Source organism: Poecile atricapillus, chromosome 2 (assembly GCF_030490865.1).
Source record: "Poecile atricapillus isolate bPoeAtr1 chromosome 2, bPoeAtr1.hap1, whole genome shotgun sequence".
Classification (NCBI taxonomy): Eukaryota; Metazoa; Chordata; class Aves; order Passeriformes; family Paridae; genus Poecile; species Poecile atricapillus.
The window spans coordinates 153,032,133-153,050,759 of record NC_081250.1 but is presented as its reverse complement, the minus strand read 5'-3'; the positions used below and the strand labels follow the sequence as shown (position 1 = coordinate 153,050,759).

The following is an 18,627-nucleotide window of genomic DNA, read 5'->3' as shown; positions in this document are numbered from 1 at the left end:
AAAAAAAGGGTTTTCAGAGAAAAAAAATGGGGTGTTTTTGCCAAAAAATTGGGATTTCTTTCCTGATAAAAATGGGGCTTTAGGGAAAAAAAATGGGGAATTTTCCCCAAAAAATGGGATTTTTTTTTTTTCCCTTGAAAATGAAGTTTACCTCCTAAAAACGTGGGTTTTCCCTCAAAAACACAGGTTTTCCCTCATTTTCCCAAAAAACGAGGATTATTCCCAAAAATAAAAGTTTAGACCCTATAAATGGAATTTTTCCTTCAGAAAACGTGGGGTTGATCCCAAAAAATTGAATTTTTAGGCCCTAAAAATGGAGATTTTCACCTTAAAAATCCCAGAAAAAAAAACCCAAAACACCCTGGAATGATCTCAAATCTGACCCCACCTGATCCCGGTCGGAATCCATGGACACGGAGAGCCGCAGGTTTTCGGGAATTCCGGCGGCGCGGATCCCGATCCCGTTTTCCGGAGGAATTCCCAAATGTTGGGCCACGTCCCGAGCCGTGGCCGCCGTGGCCGTGGCCGTGAGGCCCAGGAAGCATCGGACCCCAAAGCGCTCCCGGAGAACCTGGGGGAAAAAAAGCAGGATTTGAGGGGTTTTCCTGCTTCTTTTTTTGGAATTTTTCCGAGGTTTTTCCAGGTTTTCCCACCTTGCAGATCCGGAGGTAAGCGGGCCGGAAGTTGTGGGACCATTGGGAGACGCAGTGAGCCTCATCCAGGCAGGCGAAAGCCACGGGAGGGAAATCCCGGAAAAAAGGGGAAAAAGATCCCGATCCCACCAGAGATTCCGGGGAAAGCAGCAGGATTTGGGCTTTGCCGCTCCTGACCTGGTGGAAAATTTGGATTATCCCGGATTTCTGCAATCCTAAAGGTGGAAAACGGGGAATTTTACTCACTTTTTCCATGGCTGCTTCCCGCTGGGATTGGGAGAGGTTGGAATGGATGCAGACGGCTTTGAGGGCTGAGGGGAGGCCAGAAACCTGGGATTGGGAATATTCCGGGTTTTTTTGCTGGGATATTCCAGCAGAATGGGGAAAAAGCAGGAATTATGGAAATACCTGATCGTCCATGAGGGATACGAGAGGGGAAATGACCAGGGAGACGCTGCCGGAATGTCGGTGGTAGAGAAAAGCAGGAAGTTGGTAGCACAGGGATTTGCCCATCCCTGTGGATAACACCACCAGCGTGGAGATTCCTGGGAAAAAGAAGGAATTTTGGGAAGCTAGGTGAGGGAAAAGGGCAGGAAAATTGAGGGGAAAAGAGCGGGAAAAACTGAGGGAAAATGGGTGGGAAAACTGAGGGAAAAAGCAGCAAAAAGGGTGGGAAAAATGGAGACGAAAATGGTGGGAAAAGGGCGGGAAAACCTGAGGGGAAAAGGGGGGGGAAAACTGAGGGAAAAAGAGCGGGAAAAACTGAGGGGAGAAGCAGGGGAAAAAACTGAGGGAAAAAGCGGCAAAAAGGGTGGGAATAATGGAGAGGAAAATGGTGGGAAAAAGGGTGGGAAAAATGTAAGGAAAAAGGGCGGTAAAACCTGAGGGGAAAAGGGCGGGAAAACTGAGGGGGAAAGGGAGGGGGGGAACTGAGGGAAAAAGCAGCAAAAAGGGTGGGAAAAATGGAGAGGAAAATGGTGGGACAAATGTAAGGGAAAAGGGTGGTAAAATCTGAGGGGAAAAGGGTGGGAAAACTGAGGGAAAAGGATGGGAAAAATGGAGGGAAAAAGGGAGGGAAAACTGAGGGAAAAAGGATGGGAAAACTGAGGGAAAAAGCAGCAAAAAGGGTGGGAAAAATGGAGAGGGAAATGGTGGGAAAAAGGGCAGGAAAAATGTAAGGGAAAAGGGCAGTAAAACCTGAGGGGAAAAGGGTGGGAAAAACTGAGGGGAAAAGAATGGGAAAACTGAGGAAAAAGGGTGGGAAAAATGGAGGGAACAAGGGAGGGAAAACTGAGGGAAAAAGCAGCAAGAAGAGTGGGAAAAATGGAGAGGAAAATGGTGGGAAAAAGGGCGGGAAAAACTTAAGGGAAATGGGTGGGAAAAACTGAGGGAAAAAGAGCAGGAAAAATTGAGGGGAAAAGCAGGGGAAAAAACAGGGAAAAAGCAGCAAAAAGGGTGGGAAAAATGGAGAGGGAAATGGTGGGGAAAAGGGCAGGAAAAATGTAAGGAAAAAGGGTGGTAAAATCTGAGGGGAAAAGGGCGGGAAAACTGAGGGGGAAAGGGGAGGGGGGAACTGAGGGAAAAAGCAGCAAAAAGGGTGGGAAAAATGGAGAGGAAAATGGTGGGGAAAATGTAAGGGAAAAGGGTGGTAAAATCTGAGGGGAAAAGGGTGGGAAAACTGAGGGAAAAGGATGGGAAAAATGGACGGAAAAAGGGAGGGGAAACTGAGGGAAAAAGCAGCAAAAAGGGTGGGAAAAATGGAGAGGGAAATGGTGGGAAAAAGGGCAGGAAAAATGTAAGGGAAAAGGGCAGTAAAACCTGAGGGGAAAAGGGTGGGAAAAACAGGGGAAAAGAATGGGAAAACTGAGGAAAAAGGGTGGGAAAAATGGAGGGACCAAGGGAGGGAAAACTGAGGGAAAAAGCAGCAAGAAGAGTGGGAAAAATGGAGAGGGAAATGGTGGGAAAACTGAGGGAAAAAGGGAGGGAAACACTGAGAGGAAAAGGGCGGGAAAACTGAGGGAAAAAGCAGCAAAAAGAGCGGGAAAAATGGAGAGGGAAATGGTGGGAAAAAGGGTGGGAAAAATGTAAGGGAAAAGGGTGGCAAAATCTGAGGGGAAAAGGGCGGGAAAACCTGAGGGAAAAAGGGTGGGAAAATCTGAGGGGAAAAGGATGGGAAAACTGAGGGGAAAAACAGCAAAAAGAATGGGAAAAATGGAGAGGGAAATGGTGGGAAAAAGGACTGGAAAACCTGAGGGGATAAGGGCGAGAAAACCTGAGGGGAAAAGGGCAGGAAAACCTGAGGGGAAAAGGGCGGGAAAACTGTGGGGGAAAGGGTGGGAAAAACTGAGGGAAAAAGCAGCAAAAAGGATGGGAAAAATGGAGAGGAAAATGGCAGGAAAAAAAGTAGGAAAAATGGAGGGGAAAAAGAGATGGAAAAAAAGGCAGGAAAAAAAAAGGGAAAAAGGATAGGAAAAAATAGACTGGAAAAAGGGCAGGAAAATCCAACCGGAAAGGACCCTCATGATGGCTTCGGCCTGGCCGGGCCGGAAGGAATCGTATCCCAAAATTCTCAGAGCTTCCAGGACTTCTTCCGGAGGATCTGTGGGATTCAGGAGGTGGGAATGTGGATTTTTTTTTCCATGTTTTTTATTCTGTGATTTTTCCATGGGTTTGCTCTGGGATTTACCTGGGATTGTCCCGTCAGGGTTTGGGGGGTAAAGGGGATCCACAGGGGGTGGAGGAGGGGATGGGGGGGAGAATTCCGGCTGAAGGAAATCCTGGGAATTTGGGGTGATTTGGGAATTTTCTGCACTGGAGCCGCCATCTGGAGGGAAAAGGAGAAAAAAACAGGATTTTAGAAGGAAAATGTCAGGTTTTTGCAGGAAAAAAAATCCCAGTTTTAGGCCCTAAAATGTCACTTTTGGGGACAAGTCCCACATTTTCTGAGGGAAAATCCACATCTGTAGGATCCAACCTCAGTTTTTGGGGAGAAAAATCCCATTTTTAGGATCTAAACTTGCATATTTTGTGGGAAAACTCCTCATTTTTAGGATCCAACCCAAATTTTTCGGAAAGAAATTCTCATTTTTAGGGTCTTAAATTTCATTTTTGGGGCCAAATCCCACATTTTCAGATCCCAAATCCTCATTTTTAGGATCCACTTCTTTGTTAGGATAAATCCCACTCAAATTTAGGGAAAAGAATCACAGTTTTAAGGCCAAAATCCCTCATTTTTACTGTCAAATCCCTGATTTTTAGAGCCAAAAGTCCTCATTTTTAAGCCCAAATCCCACATTTTTTGATCCCAAATCCTGGTTTTTGACCCACCCCCTTTTTAGGAGAAACTCATACTTTAAGGAGGAAAAAATAAAAAGTCACATTTTTGTGGCAAAAATTCCAGTTTTAAGCCCCAAATCCCACATTTTTAGAGCCCCAAATTCCAAGTTTTGAGGCCAACCTCCCTTCATTTCCCACCCTTTCCCAGAGAAAAGGCAGGAATTTCATAATTCCCAATCTCACCGGGAATCTCCGGCATAAAAACGCCGTTGGTCCTTCGGGCCACTTCTTCCAGAGTGGGAAGTGCTTCCTCCTCCTCCTCAGGAATTTCCTCCTGGAATGATCCCAAATCCTTTCCTGCACACACAAAATGGGCAATTCCCTCTAAAATCCATGGAAAAGAATCCCCCTCACCCTTTTCCCACTGTTTTATCCCAAAAAATCCCCTCAGAAATCCCAAAAAAACCCTGGCCTGACCTGGGCATTCTGAGGCCCAGTGGCCTTTCCCGCCACACCGGAAGCAAAGATCGGATCCGGCCCCGAACTTTTTCCTCCATTTCTGTTTCCAAATCTGTGGGAAAAAAAATTCCAAAGCCAGGAATTCCAGCGGGGGAAAGGCTGGGGATTCCCAAAAAAAAAAAAAAAATTGGGAAGGTTTTACCCGTTTCCGAAGGAATTTTCCCCTCAGGTTTCCGCGCGAATACGTTTTTCTCTTCAGGTTGAGGAGGACGAAATTCCCACCATTCCGGGGCTGGACTCTGAGGGAAAAGAGGGATTAAAGCCAGAGGGAATCTTGGAAAAGCTGGAAAAAACTGAATTTTGGGTTTCCCATTTTTGGAGGTTCTCAGGTTTTTGGGATTTTTCTGATTTTGGGGTCCTTATTTCTGGTTTTATTTTAAGGGATCTTGAATTTTGGGATTCTTCCCATTTTTATGCCCTAAAATCACATTTTTATGAGGCAAAACTTATTTTTTGGGACAAATTTCCTGACTTTATTCTGTAAAATCCTATTTTTATGAGAAAAAGAATTCCCAGCTTTTTTGGGACGGATTCCCCGTTTTTATGAGGAAAAAAATTCTGATTTTTTTTTGCGCAAATTCCCCATTTTTATATGGAAAAAAAACCACATTTTTTTGGGCATAATTTCCCCATTTTTATGGGAAACAAAATCTGATTTTTTTTGGCACAAATTCCAAATTTCTATGGGAAAAAAAAATCCCATTTTTTTTCAGACAAATTTTATGAGGAAATCTGAATTCTTTTAGGACAAATTCCCCATTTTTTGTCCTAAACCCCATTTTTATGGTCCTTAACTTTGGGGTTTTTGATTTTGGGACGGCCTCTAATTTTGGAGGTCTCTAATTTTGGGATTCTCCAATTTTTAGGGTCCCCGATTTTTGGGATTCCCTAAATTTGATGGATCCCTGATTTTTGAGGTCTGCAAATTTTGGATTCTTTAGTTTTAAGGATCTTTCACTTGGGAAGGTCCCAAATTTTGGAATTCGCCAACTTTTAGGCTCTGATTTTTGGGGTCTTTCATTTTGAACTCCCTGATTTTTGGATTCTCCAAATCCCAAATCTTCCCCTCTTGGAAAAACTGTAAAAGAATCCCAGAAAAACCAGGAAAAACTGGGAATTACCGGGTTCTGCGCGTGGGTTTGGGTTTTTCCTCCTTTTCCTCCTCTTCCAGGATTTTTTCCAAGCGATCCGGTGCCTTCCCAGCTCCATTTTGGGATTCCGGCCCCTCTCCTTCATCCTCATTTTCCTTCTGGATTTGCCTCATCCCAAAAATTCCTGGATCAGATCCTTGGAGGCCCCTCCGGAGCTTGGCCGGAGCCTCTGGGGCGCCTCCACCTTCCCGGGGCCTTTTCCTCACGGAATTCCCAATGGATTCAGGCTGGATTTCCTCTTTTTCCATCATGGATCCCGCTGGGAATTCCCGTTTTTTAGGGGATTCCTGGCACCTCTGGATCCAGCCGGGATCCAGCGATCCCAAAGTTTGGGCCACCCTCTGCTTCAGCTGCTGGAATTTTTCGGGAATGGAAGGAAAATGGGGATTTATTCCCGTTGGGAGCTTGAGGGGACCCAATCCCGGCACCAAGGGAGGAAGGACGAGGTCTTCAAATTCCTCGGAATCTCCGGATTTTTTGGGATTTTCAGATTTTCCTTCATTCTGTGACGGCTCTGCTGGTGAAGCTTCGGCTCCGCACTCCGGGTTTTTTTGGGATTGGGGAATTTTTGGGATTCTTCTGGGATTTGGGGTCCTCCGAGGGGTCAGAGGAGGCTCCTGGAGGAAAGGGAGGGGTCAGATCCCGATATTTTTTCTCCTCTGGAATTCCAAAACCCAAATCCAACAGGGCCTGGAATTTAGGGGTCCCTGATTTTGGAGAATCCAAGTTTTGGGGCCTCCAATTTTTAAAGGATTCCTGGTTTTGGGATTCTCTGATTTTGGGATTCTCCAACTTTTGGGGTTTCCAATTTTTGGGATTTTAATTTTGGGGTCTTTGACTTTGGTGTAGATGATTTTCGGGGTCCCTAATTCTGGGATTTGCCAGATTTTAGGATCTCTGATTTTGGGATTCTTTGATTTTGGGATTCTCCAATATTTAGGGTTCTTAATTTTGGGCTTTTTGATTTGGGATCTCCCAACTGTTGGGGCTCCCTGACTTTGGGATTCTCCAATTTTTGGGGTCTCACCTTTTGGGATCTCTGATTTTTGGGGTTTTTGATTTTGGGGTTCTCCAAATTTTGGGGTCGCCTGTTTTTGGGGTCTTTGATTTGGAGGTCACAAATTTTGGGATTCTCAGAGTTTTGGGGACTCAAATTTTTGAGCTCTCTCAGTTTGAGGCTCCTGATTTTTGGGGTGTCTCATTTGGGATTCTTCAACTTTTGGGGGTTTCCAGTTTTTGGGATTCCTCATTTTGAGATTCTCCCTCAGGAATAACCCAAATTTTGGGCTGAAAAATCCCCCAAACACTCCCATAAAAAATCACTTTCCCCTTTTTCCCCCCCATTCCTGACCTTCCCAGTCGTTCCCAGTTTGGCTTTGAGCTTCATCCCATAAAATTCTGCCGAAATTCCCGGCCTGGCGCTCCTGCTCTGGCTTTTCCCGGGAATTTTCGGTGCCCGGTTCAGGTGGGAGCCCCAAAATCCTGAATCCTCCACCTGCAATGACACCAAAATCCTCAAAAATCCCCCAGATCTGCTCAATCTCAGCCCAAAATCCCCCAAATCTGCTCAATCTCAGCCCAAATCTGCTCAATCCCAGCCCAAAATCTCCCAAATCCACTCAATCTCAGCCCAAAATCCCCAAAAATCCCTCAGATCTGCTCAATCCCAGCCCAAAATCCCCCAAATCTGCTCAATCTCAGCCCAAAATCCCAAAAATCCCCCAAATCTGCCCAATCTCAGCTCAAAATCCCCCCAAAAATCTCCCAAATCTGCTCAATCCCAACCCTAAATCCCAAAAATCCACCAAATCTGCCCAATCTCAGCCCAAAATCCCCCCAAAAATCTCCCAAATCTGCTCAATCCCAACCCTAAATCCCAAAAATCCCCCAAATCTGCCCAATCTCAGCTCAAAATCCCCCCAAAAAATCCCCCAGATCTGCTCAATCCCAGTCCCAAACCCCCAAAATCCCCCAAATCCACTCAATCCCAGCCCAAAATCCCCCCCAAAACCAAGCTCAGATTCATCCCAAAGATGGAAAACCAAAGGAATTTGATCATTCCATGGGAAATTCTGGGATGAAAACGCCCCCAATTCCCATTTTCCACCCCAAATCCTTTTTTTTCCCATTTTTTTGGGGGGTCTTAAGCCAAAAATATTCCTTATCCAGCACAAATTTTCCCAAAATATCCCCAAAAACCAACTGGGATGAACCTGGCTTTGCACACAGTAGGAAAACTCAGGGAAAATTCCCAAAAAATTTGGATCAAGGAGAAATTTTGGAAACACCAGAAGTCCAAGGGGGTTTTTCAGGACCTGCTCCACATTTGGGATTTCCTGGGATCCCGTTTTTCCCAAGGAATCCGATGTTTTTCCCTGCTGTTTCAGCATCTTGTACTCCTTGTAGAGATCTGCAAGAGGAAAATCCAAGGAAAATTGGGAATTTTTGGGAAAAAATTATGTTATAAACCCAGGAACCTCAAATATCCCAGAATTCCCAAAATAAAACTCACTCCGGGTTTCCTCTGGAGCCTCCTCGATGTCGGCCTGTGAGGGAAACACATCCCAAAAAATGATGAATTTTGGGAATTATCCCAATTTTCTGGGAGAGGGAAAGAATTTGGGGTTTTTTTTTGGGACTTGGGTGGCTTTTTTTTTTATTTGGGGTTTATTTTGAAAGAAAATCAGGGTTGGAGCAGCTTTATGGTGGAAAATCCTATGGAAAAGCCTCACCTGGATGCTTTTTTTATAAAAAAATTAACAGGAAAAAAACCTCTCCAAGGACCCCCCTGAGGCTCTCCTTGACCTGAGTCCCCCAAAACTCCCCAAGCACCCCAAAAATTCCAGGGACATCCCAAAACCCCCATAAATCTCCCCTGAAACCAATCCCCAATCCCCTAAATCACCCCAAAGACCAAAAAAAAAACCCCAGGACCTCCTGAATCAACTCACCCCATTCCAGGAGCCCCCCTAAACAACCCCAAAGACCCCAAGAGACCCCCCAAAATGCTTCCCCATTCCAGGGAGACCCCAAAATCTTCATAAATCCTCCCCATAACCAATCCCACAATACCAGGGACCCCCTAAACCGCCCCAAAAAGACCCAGGACCCCTTAAAACCAACTCCCACAAATCCAGGGACCCCCTAAACCACCTCAAGGACCCCCAAACCACCCTCCCCCCCAAATCCAGGGATTCCCCTCAGAGCTTTCCCCTCACAAATTCCCGCCCTCAGGAGCACCTGGCTGGGTTTCCGCTGCCGTTCCCGGAGAAATTCCGCTTCCCAGCGCTTCAGCAGCACCTTCAGCTCCTGCTGCCGCTCCATGGCCGCGGGATCGGGGATCGGGGATCGGGAACCGGGGATCGGGAACCGGGGATCGGGATCGGGGACCGGGAACGGGAACCAGGGATGGGGATCGGGATTCGGGGAGAGAGGGACAGAGCAAACTTCCCTCTCCCGCCAAACGCCAGCCAATGGGACGGCAAGGATTGCTGATTGACAGTAAGTTGAGCCAATGGGAAGGCGGGATTTAAAAACACCCACCCACACAGCGCGCCAACCAATGAGCTTTTAATAAAACAACGACAGACAGCAGTAAGAGCCAATAAAACGTAAAGAGCACGCCCCTAGGGTGGGTCTCGCGCGTTGATTGGTTGTCGCAACGCGCAGACGCGGAAGTGGAGCTTCCGTACGGGCTCGGGGCGAGCGGGGGCTGCGGGTGGGCGGTGAGTGGGCGGCGCCATGCTGGGGGGGTCGGGGGGGTCATTTTTGGGGATCCCTGAGGGGACTTTGGGATAATTTAGGGATCCATGAGGGAATTTCGAGATCCCCGGGGAAATTTGCGATCCCAGGGGGATTTTGGGAAGTCCCTGGGTGGAGTTGGGGTACTCCGGGACGCCGTTTTTGGGGAGCCGCGCTGGGGGTTCCCTCACAACGCGCCCTTTGCCGCCCCCACCTTCTCCCACATCTTCCCTTTTCTTCGGGATATCCTTGGATTCGGGCTTTCCCTGGAATTCTCCCGTGGTTCCCCCTCATCCCGGGGGTCCCCCAATTCCACCTAATACCCACAGCCCCGCAGAATCCATGGATTCCCTCCTTTTCCTCTGCGCCCGCCGCATCGTCGCCCACCGCCCTCTTCCCGCCCTTCCCGCCGATCTCTATCCCGTCCTTTTCCAAGCGGCATTCCTGGATGGGAGACCCCTGGTCCTGCGGGATTTGGTGGCCGCTTGGCCTTTCCCGGTGCTCAACTTCCAGCGGCTGGTGGGGCGCCGGGAGCTGCTCCGGGATCATCCCTGCAAGCTCTGCGTCCAGGCCGTCATCCTGGCCGTGGTGGCGCAGCTCCGGCGGGAGCTGGAAGAGCCCGACCGCGATTCCAGGTGGGTTTTGGGAATTCCGGGATGGCCGCGACCTCCGTTCTTTCAATTCCTTCATTTCCTCTGCCTTTTTAAATGGTTTCTTCCAATTTTGCAGCCTGAGGGTGCTGGATATGACGGGACTCCCGGATTCCGCGTCCGGCCGCGCTCCGGACGGGATGAGCGTCTGGTCCGGAACCGTGGCTTTGGCCAAGGCTTGCGTGGAGGTTTCCAAGCACCAGCGGGAATTCCAGAGGCGCGGATCCAAGCGGCACAAAGGCCGCTCCGGAGCCGCCACGGCCGCGGCCGCTCCGCAGCCCCCGGGCGTCGACGTCCACGCCGACCTGTTCGTCAACGGAACGTCCTACGGGATCCTGCGCGACGCGCTCCAGACCGGAGCCGCCGGCCCGCTGCGCCTCAAGTGTCGCGAATTCCAAGCGGAGGAACTCTCGGCCTCCGGGATCGTGACTTTGTTGGAATCCTTGCATCCTTCCCACGTGCGGAGGGTGGATCTGCGCTTCAACAATTTGGGATTGACCGGGCTCTCGGTGATCCTGCCGCACCTCTCGCGCTTCCCGGAGCTGCGCAGCCTCAAGCTCCAGTACAGCAACGTGGACGTGCGGCGCCCGACGCCGGAATCGGCCATCGGGATCCGGTGCCTGGCCGGGCAGCTGGGAATGCTGCCCAGCCTCCGGGAGCTCAACCTGGGATCCTCCCGGCTCTCCGGGAACCTGCGCCAGATCCTCTGGTGAGTTCCCCCGCCCAGCGGGGCCTGGCCGGGCCCTTCCCGCGCTCCGGAGGGATTCCCAAGGGTTGGGGATCTTGGGGGTCTTTTCCAGCCTGAGGGATCCCTGTGCTTCCAGGATTTCATTATCCCCATGTTCCCATCATTCCGTTTTCCCAATAGTTCATGACTCAACGATTCCATTGCCCCGTAAATTCCTGATCCCAGAATTCCTTAATTCCAAGGTTTCCAAAGATTTTGCTCAATGGCCTTGAAGGTCTTTTCCCACCTGAATGATCCATTGGTTCCAGGAATTCATTATCCCAACGTTCCCATGATTCCGTTATCCCAGTATTTCATGACTCAGTGATTCCATTGTCCCATAATTCCGTGATGCCACAATTGCAGGAATCTCAAAGCTTTGGCTCCGTGGTCTTGGAAGTCTTTCCCAACCTGAGTGATCCTGTGATTCCAGGATTTCATTATCCCCATGTTCCCAGGATCCCGTGATTCTCTTATCCCAACACCTCATGACTCAGTGATTCTGTTATCCCATAAATTCCTGATCCCGGAATTCCTTAATTCCAAGGTTTCCAAAGATTTTGCTCAATGGCCTTGAAGGTCTTTTCCCACCTGAATGATCCATTGATTCCAGAAATTCTTTATTCCAATGTTCCCGTGATTCCATTTTCCCAATGATGGTATCATTCAATGATTCCATCATCCCATAATTCCACGGTCCCAAAATTACTTCATTCCAGGATTCCCAGAGGTTGGATTTAATCATCTTGAAGCCTTTTCCAACTTTAATGGATTCATGGTCCCACAATTCCATGATCCCATAATTCCATGACTCTCTGATCCCAGAATCCCAGTATGCCACGATTCCATAATTCCAGAACTCCGTGATCCCGACACCCCACAATTCCACAATTCCCTGGCTCCACGATCCCATCATTACATGATTCTCAAAGGTAAAACTCAATGGTCCTGGAAACCTTTCCTGAATCGTTCCACAATTCCATGATTTGATTCCACAGTTCCGTGACTCCTTGATCCCATAATTCCATGATTCTCAAACCTTGAACTCAATGTTCTTGGAGCTCTTTCCCAACTTCATCCATTCCATAATTCCATGATTCGATTCCACAATTCCATGATTTGATTCCATAATTCCTTGATTCTCAGACCTTGAACTCGATGGTCTTGGAGCTCTTTCTCAACCTCAGCCATTCCACAATTCCATGGTTTGATTCCACAATTCCATGATTCCTTGATCCCACAATTCCGTGATTCTCAAACCTTGAACTCAATGTTCTTGGAGCTCTTTCCCAACTTCATCCATTCCACAATTCCATGATTCGATTCCACAGTTCCGTGATTTGATCCCACAATTCCTTGATTCTCAAACCTTGATGTTCTTGGAGACCTTTCCCAACCTCAGCCATTCCATAACTCCATCATTCCAAATTCCCAGGATTCTCCGAGCTCAAACTCCGTGTTCTTGGAGACCTTTTCCAACCTCAGCCATCCCCCGATTCCACGGATGCAATCCCAGCTCTCATTCCCCGCCTTTCCCCCGTGAATCCCAACATTCCCAGCTGCCACAAATCCTCCCTCGGGCCTCACCTCTCCCTTTTCCCTCCCGCCAGCGACCTCCAGGCTCCGTTGGAAAGCTTGGAATTGGCCTTCTGCTCCCTCGTTCCCGCCGACCTCGCCTTCCTCTCCCAAAGCTTCCACGCTCCCGCCCTCAAAAGGTTGGATCTGAGCGGCCACGACTTCTCCCAAGGCCTCCTGGAGCCGCTCCGGCTGCTCCTGGAGGAAACCTCGGCCTCGCTGCTGCACCTGGATCTCATGGAATGCCGCATGGCCGACTCCCACCTGGACGCGCTGCTCCCGACGCTCCGGCGCTGCTCCCGCCTGCGCTTCCTGGGACTCTACGGCAATTCCCTGTCCACGGCCGCGCTCAAGGATCTGCTCCAGAAAACCCTGGAGCTGCCCGATCTCCACCTGGTCGTGTATCCCTTCCCTGTCGATTGCTACAAGCCGGAGCCGTCGGAATCTGATTGGAATTTTGAGGAACCCATGGATGGGGAGCTTTTGGAGGCGGCCGAGGCGGAGTTTTCCCAAATGCTGGCGAATTCCGGGAGAACCGACCTCGTCTGGACTTCCAATCCCTACGGCCACGGAGCCCTGGACTACTTCTCCCTGTGACTCGGGAAAAGCTCCATCCCTCTTCCTCCTCCTTTCCAAAATCCAGTCGTTTTCCGCCTCATTCCAGTGGTTTTTCCCTTTATTTCGGTGCTTTTCCGCCTGGTTTGGGTTTTTTCCGCCTCATCCCGATGTTTTCTGTCTTATTTCAGGATTTTTCCACCCCATCCCGATATTTTCCCCCTATCCCAATGTTTTTCCACCTCATCCCGATATTTTCCCCCTCATCCTGGAATTTTTCCACCCTGTTTCGGTGTTTTCCCACCCTGATCCCAATGTTTTTTCCCCATCTCATCCCTCTCTTTTCACAGAACTTTTATTTCCACATCCAGAGGGAAAAAACCCCCCAGAATTCCCTTAATTCCCATGGGCTGTTAATGATTTACAAGTTAATTATTAATTGAGGATCATTAATTATTAATTAATTAATGATTGTTAAGTAATTATTAATTAATAAGCCGCCACAGCCCCAATTCCGTCCAAATCCCTCTCAAATTTCCAAATCCTTGATCCCAAATCCCAACCCCGCAAGGAAGAATCGACAGAACAACTTCCATGCTTTTTTTCGGGAATTTCACGGGAATTTCACGGGAATTTCATGGGAATTTCACGGGAATTTCACGGGAATTTCACGGGAATTTCACAGGAAATCCGCGGGGTTCGGCTGCCTGGAATTTTGGGATGCTCCGATTCCTTGGGAATAGGTTGGGAATCTCCCGCTTCCCGCGGAATCCTTGGGAATTCCGCCTCATTCCGCGCGGGATTTGACGGCTTCAACCTCCCATCCCGATTTTTCCGCCCGCAGAATTCCCAATAATTCCCCGGAGAGCCGATACTTCCTCCCTTCCCACACAAAATGCGTCGGGGGCTTTTCCGGCCCTTCCTCAAATCGGAATTCCGAGCTCCACTCGGCCGCCAGCGCCGAACGCACCAATCCCACCCCGCCGGCTTTTTCCGGAGCCGGGTGGTAAAGCCGCCCGTTTTCCGGGAATACCGCCAGCATTCCCGGCTGGAACGGCACCGTCAGCTGGGAGCCGCCTCCGCAGTAGGAAAGGAGGGAATTCCCGCCGGATCCGGGCAGGATTTGAGTGAAAACCACGGGAACGTCGTCGCAGCGCAGGAAATTCCGCTCGCGGCCGCAGCGGGAAAGGAACGGGAATTCCGCCTGGTAACGCCCGCTCCGGTTCCGCTCCAGGTGCTTGAAGAAGAAGGAGAGGAATCCAACGTCTGTTGGGATGGAGGAATTCATGGATCAGCTCCCGGAATTCCCGGAATTCAGGGGTGGTTGATTAAAGGGGTTTTTCCTGGTGTGTTTTATGGGTTTTTCCCGGGGTTTTCCCGGTGCTTTTTGGGGTTCTTGTGGAGGTTTTTTGGGGTTTTCCTGGGAATTTGAGGGATTTGGGGTTTTTTTGGGAATTTGAGGGATTTGGGGTTTTCCTGGGAATTTGAGGGATTTGGGGTTTTCTGGGAATTTGGGATGAGGGAAATAAGGAATTGGGAAGGGGAAATGCTTCCTAAAGTTAAATTTTTTATTGGAAACCGATTTCTTAATTAACTAATTAGGGGTTTTCTTAACTAATCAAGGAATTTTTTAATTAGATAGGGAATTCAATAATTAGGGAATTGCATCAATGTGATAATGAGTTTTTTGGGATTTTCTGGGAATTTGAGGGATTTGGGATGAGGGAAATGAGGAACTGGGAAGGGGAAATGCTTCCTAAAGTTAAATTTTTTATTGGAAACCGATTTCTTAGTTAACTAATTAGGGGTTTTCTTAACTAATCAAGGAATCTCTTAATTAGATAGGGAATTGAATAATTAAGGAATTGTGTGAATGTGTGAATGAGTTTTTTGGGATTTTCTGGGAATTTGAGGGATTTGGGATGAGGGAAAAGAGGAATTGGGAAGGGGAAATGCTTCCTAAACTTAAATTTTTTATTGGAAACCAATTTCTTAATTAATAAGGGGTTTTCTTAATTAAGCAAGGAATTTTTTAATTAGATAGGGAATTGAACAATTAAGGAATTGTGTCAATGTGGGAATGAGTTTTTTGGGATTTTCTGGGAATTTTAGGGATTTGGGATGAGGGAAATGAGAAATTGGGAAGGGGAAATGCTTCTTAAAATTAATTTTTTTATTTGAAACAGATTTCTTAACTAATTAATTAGGGGTTTTCTTAATTAATCAAGGATTTTTTTAATTAGGGAATTGTGTGAATGTGGGAATGAGTTTTTTGGGATTTTCTGGGAATTTTAGGGATTTGGGATGAGGAAAATGAGGAATTGGGAAGGGAAAATGCTTCTTAAAATTAAATTTTTTATTGGAAACCAATTTCTAAATTAATTAATTAGGGGTTTTCTTAATTAATCAAGGAATTTTTTAATTAGATAGGGAATTGTGTGAATGTGGGAATGACTTTTTTGGGATTTTCTGGGAATTTTAGGGATTTGGGATGAGGAAAATGAGGAATTGGGAAGGGGATATGCTTCCTAAAATTAATTAACTAAAAATGGATTAATGAATTAATTAATTAGGGAATGTCTTCATTAATTATGGAATTTCTTAGTTAATTAGGGAATCTAATAATTAGGGAATTTAATGAACAAGGGAGTGATTAATTAATGAGGGAATGATTAATTAATGGGGGATTAATATTCAAATTAGGGGGTCCCGCCTTTCCCAAGGCTCAACCCTCCCTAATTAGGGATCAAATCTTAATTAAGGCTGAAATCCCAATTAATGATGGAATCCTAATTAGTAATCGGATCCCAATTAACAAGGGGGCCCTAATTAGGGAGGTACCTTTGAAGCAGGTGATGAAATTCTTGACTTTGGTGTCGTCCAGGAAAAGCTGTGGAAAAAAAAGCCGGAAAAAGCCGGAAAAATGCGGGAAAAAGCCTCAAAACGCTCGAGTTTTCCTGGGAAAATGGCGGGATTTTCCTCTGGGATGGGTTTGGGATCCATCCTGAATCCCTCTGAGGGATCCAGCCGGGATTTGCTTTTTTTGGGATTTTTCTGGGATCTGCTCTGAGTCCACTGAAAGGATTTTTTGGGATCCCTTTGGAATCTGGCGGGAATTTGTCTGGAATCGGACTGGGATCTGTCCAGGATCCATCTGGGATTTGTTTGGGATCTGTCTGGATTTAATCTGGGTTTAAACTGGGATTAATCTGGGTTTAAACTGGGATTAATCTGGGTTTAACCTGGGATTAACCTGGATTTAATCTGGGATCTGGCCGGGATCCATCCCGGATTCTCCCTGGGATTTTTTTTTGGGATCTCTCTGGGATCTGCCCAGAATCCAGGTGGGATCTCCCCGGGATCCATTCCCCAGCACCCTCCAGACCCCCCCACCCCCATCGATCCCCTATCGATCCCCTATCGATCCCTTATCGATCCCCTATCGATCCCTTATCGATCCCTTATCGATCCGCCCTCACCTGCCCCTGGTGATCCACGTAATAAAAATACTCGCGGGTTCCAGGCCCCGGCCGCTGCCCCTGCCGGTACCGGAGCCCCGGGCGAGCGCAGAGCCGCAGCACCGCCCCCGCCCTCATCGCGACAGCGACCGGCGACCCCCGACACGGCCGGGCCGCCTCCCTGTCGCGACAGGCGACAGCGACAGCCGCGCCACCGGCGCCACCCGGAAGCGGCCGCCTGGGGGACCGGAATGTGAGGGCACCTCGGGTGGTGCGGCGGTGAAAAGGTTCCGGGGGGGAAACGGAAGTGGAAGGAGAAGGGCCGGAAGGTCCCCGCTGCTATAGGGACCCCTATAGCTCTCCAGACCCTATAGAATCCCCTTATGGATCCTCCAGAGCTTTCGTATGGGGGGGGTCAGAGCTTCACAGAGGCTCAGCCACCCCATAAAAACCCCCTAAAGGCCCCTCCTGATGGTGTGTGCCCTCAGGGATCCCCTATAGATCCCGCCCCCCCACCCCCCCGCCTTTTCCCGCCATTTTCCCCTGAGGGCCCTCAGGCCCCACAGGCACCGGGAGAAGCACCGAGATGAGGGAAAAAGTTGGAAAATGAGGCGGAAAAACATCAGGATGAGGTAGAAAAACACCCGGGATGGGGTGGAAAAATATTGGGATGAGGGGAACAACACCGGGATGAGGGGAAAAGTTGTTAAATGAGGGGGGGAAACAGCAAAATGAGGCGGGAAAATAGCGGGATGAAGGGAAATACACCGGGATGAGGGGAGAAACAACAAAATGATAAAGAAAACACCAAAATGAGGAGGAAAACCACAAAAATGACGAAGAAAACGCCAAAATGAGGAGGAAAAATACCAAAATGAGGGGAAAAACACCAAAATGAAGGGGGAAGAAGGAAAATGAGGTGGAAAAACCCCAGGAAGGGAGGCGGGAAAGCACCAAAATGAGGTGGAAAACCACCAGGATGAGAGGAAAAACACCAATGAGGTAAAAGCCCACCAAAATGAGGTGGAAAAGCATCGGGATGAGGCAAAAAATATGAAAATAAAGTGAAAAAACACCAGGATGAGGGGAAAACCACTGGGATAAGGGGAAAAATACCAAAATTATGTACAAATCTGAAGGGATAAGGCCCAAATCACCAAAATGAGGTGGAAAAACACCAGGATGAGGTGGAAAAACAGTGGGGTGAGGGGGAAAATACCAAAATGAGGTGGAAAAAACACGGAATAAGGTCCAAAATACCAAAATGAGGTGGGAAAACAGCAGGATGAGAGGGAATATATTGGGATAAGGCAAAAAATCTCCTCCAAAATGAGGTGGAAAAACACCAGGATGAGGTGGAAAAACACTGGGGTAAGGGGGAAAATACCAAAATGAGGTGGAAAAACCATGGAATAAAGTCCAAAATGAGGTGGGAAAACAGAAGGATGAGGAGGAAGATGTTGGGATAAGGCAAAAAAAATCCTCCAAAATGAGGTGGAAAACAACCAAAATGAGGGGATGAAACACCGGAATGAGAGAAAAAATAATGGGATGAGGTGGAAACCCACCAGGATTAGGTAGAAAAACACCAAAATGAGGTGGAAATGAAGGAAATAATGGAGGATTTATGGACTGGGATAAGGATTGGAAGAAATCCCTCCAGAAATCCATCCGGGCACAACAGACTCAGGATTTGGGATACGATGAGTTTATTTCCAACGAAATCAGAGCAGGATAACAAGACCCCAAATCTAACTTTTCCCTCCCCCAATTCCCTCCTTCCCGGCTTTCCCTCAATCCCTCCAGCAGTGCTGGGAGCCGGGGCCGTCCCAGGGGAGTTTTCCATGGATTTTTCTGACGTGAATTCATCCCACAGCAAGATTTCCATGGATTTCTCCACCATGGGAAAGAGTTTTCCATTATTTTGCCAACGCAAATCCATCCCACGGCAAGAGTTTACTGTGGATTTCTCCAACTTGTCATTCCTGTGGAAGACAATTCCTCGTGGACTTTTCCAAGGGGTCAATCCTTTGGGAATATCCTGCTCCAAAGGTTTTTTTCCTCCGTGGGACTCCTCCAAGGAATCTGCTCCTTTTTCCATGGATCCGCAGCTCCCTGCCAGGATCCAGCTCTAGGATGAACTTCCCGTTGGATGCACCACGGAATTTTGGGAATTTTCACTCCAGCACCTTGGAGTCATCTCCGGAATTGTTCAGCTCCAAAATTCCTGCTTCAGAAATCCATCTGTGCCATGATTGGTTTCTTCTGACCTAACTCTTATTCCAGAGGCATCGCCGCCATTCCGGATGGCATCGGCTAGAC

The 18,627-nt window shown here is 48.1% G+C and overlaps 3 protein-coding genes across 3 annotated transcripts in view; 1 reads left to right on the top strand and 2 right to left on the bottom strand.

The window, feature by feature from the left end:
• RECQL4 (RecQ like helicase 4) overlaps positions 1 to 9,198 on the bottom strand; it is a 29,051-nt gene extending 19,853 nt beyond the window's left edge. Inside the window, exons 1-10 of the mRNA XM_058830028.1 lie at positions 8,840 to 9,198; positions 8,112 to 8,145; positions 7,915 to 8,009; positions 6,951 to 7,094; positions 5,570 to 6,216; positions 4,173 to 4,687; positions 3,160 to 3,477; positions 1,062 to 1,198; positions 654 to 983; positions 389 to 571 (exon numbers count right to left, since the gene is read on the bottom strand). Of these exons, the coding sequence (XP_058686011.1) occupies positions 389 to 571; positions 654 to 983; positions 1,062 to 1,198; positions 3,160 to 3,477; positions 4,173 to 4,687; positions 5,570 to 6,216; positions 6,951 to 7,094; positions 7,915 to 8,009; positions 8,112 to 8,145; positions 8,840 to 8,923 (2,487 nt within the window). The 5' untranslated portion in view covers positions 8,924 to 9,198. The remainder of the gene's footprint in view (positions 1 to 388; positions 572 to 653; positions 984 to 1,061; positions 1,199 to 3,159; positions 3,478 to 4,172; positions 4,688 to 5,569; positions 6,217 to 6,950; positions 7,095 to 7,914; positions 8,010 to 8,111; positions 8,146 to 8,839) is intronic.
• Positions 9,199 to 9,364: 166 nt separating this feature from the next.
• LRRC14 (leucine rich repeat containing 14) lies at positions 9,365 to 12,950 on the top strand. The gene is made up of 3 exons (XM_058830083.1): positions 9,365 to 9,975; positions 10,070 to 10,699; positions 12,328 to 12,950. The coding sequence occupies exons 1-3, from the start codon at positions 9,683 to 9,685 to the stop codon at positions 12,887 to 12,889; spliced, it is 1,485 nt and encodes a 494-aa protein (XP_058686066.1). The 5' UTR covers positions 9,365 to 9,682; the 3' UTR covers positions 12,890 to 12,950.
• A 570-nt stretch (positions 12,951 to 13,520) lies between these two features.
• C2H8orf82 (chromosome 2 C8orf82 homolog) lies at positions 13,521 to 16,574 on the bottom strand. Its single transcript, XM_058830133.1, has 3 exons — positions 16,327 to 16,574; positions 15,689 to 15,737; positions 13,521 to 14,113 (listed from the first exon to the last, which is right to left on the bottom strand). The coding sequence occupies exons 1-3, from the start codon at positions 16,441 to 16,443 to the stop codon at positions 13,635 to 13,637; spliced, it is 645 nt and encodes a 214-aa protein (XP_058686116.1). The 5' UTR covers positions 16,444 to 16,574; the 3' UTR covers positions 13,521 to 13,634.
• Between the last annotated feature and the right edge of the window lie 2,053 nt (positions 16,575 to 18,627).

Excerpts from the sequence above, each read along its gene's own strand:
- C2H8orf82 (XM_058830133.1), bottom strand. The coding sequence starts at position 16,443 with ATGAGGGCGGGGGCGGTGCTGCGGCTCTGCGCTCGCCCGGGGCTCCGG. Across the intron at positions 15,738-16,326 it reads ACGTGGATCACCAGGGGCAG|CTTTTCCTGGACGACACCAA; the intron begins GTGAGGGCGGAT and ends TTTTTTCCACAG. Across the intron at positions 14,114-15,688 it reads TTTCATCACCTGCTTCAAAG|ACGTTGGATTCCTCTCCTTC; the intron begins GTACCTCCCTAA and ends CCATCCCAACAG.
- LRRC14 (XM_058830083.1), top strand. The coding sequence starts at position 9,683 with ATGGATTCCCTCCTTTTCCTCTGCGCCCGCCGCATCGTCGCCCACCGC. Across the intron at positions 9,976-10,069 it reads GAGCCCGACCGCGATTCCAG|CCTGAGGGTGCTGGATATGA; the intron begins GTGGGTTTTGGG and ends CCAATTTTGCAG. Across the intron at positions 10,700-12,327 it reads AACCTGCGCCAGATCCTCTG|CGACCTCCAGGCTCCGTTGG; the intron begins GTGAGTTCCCCC and ends CCCTCCCGCCAG.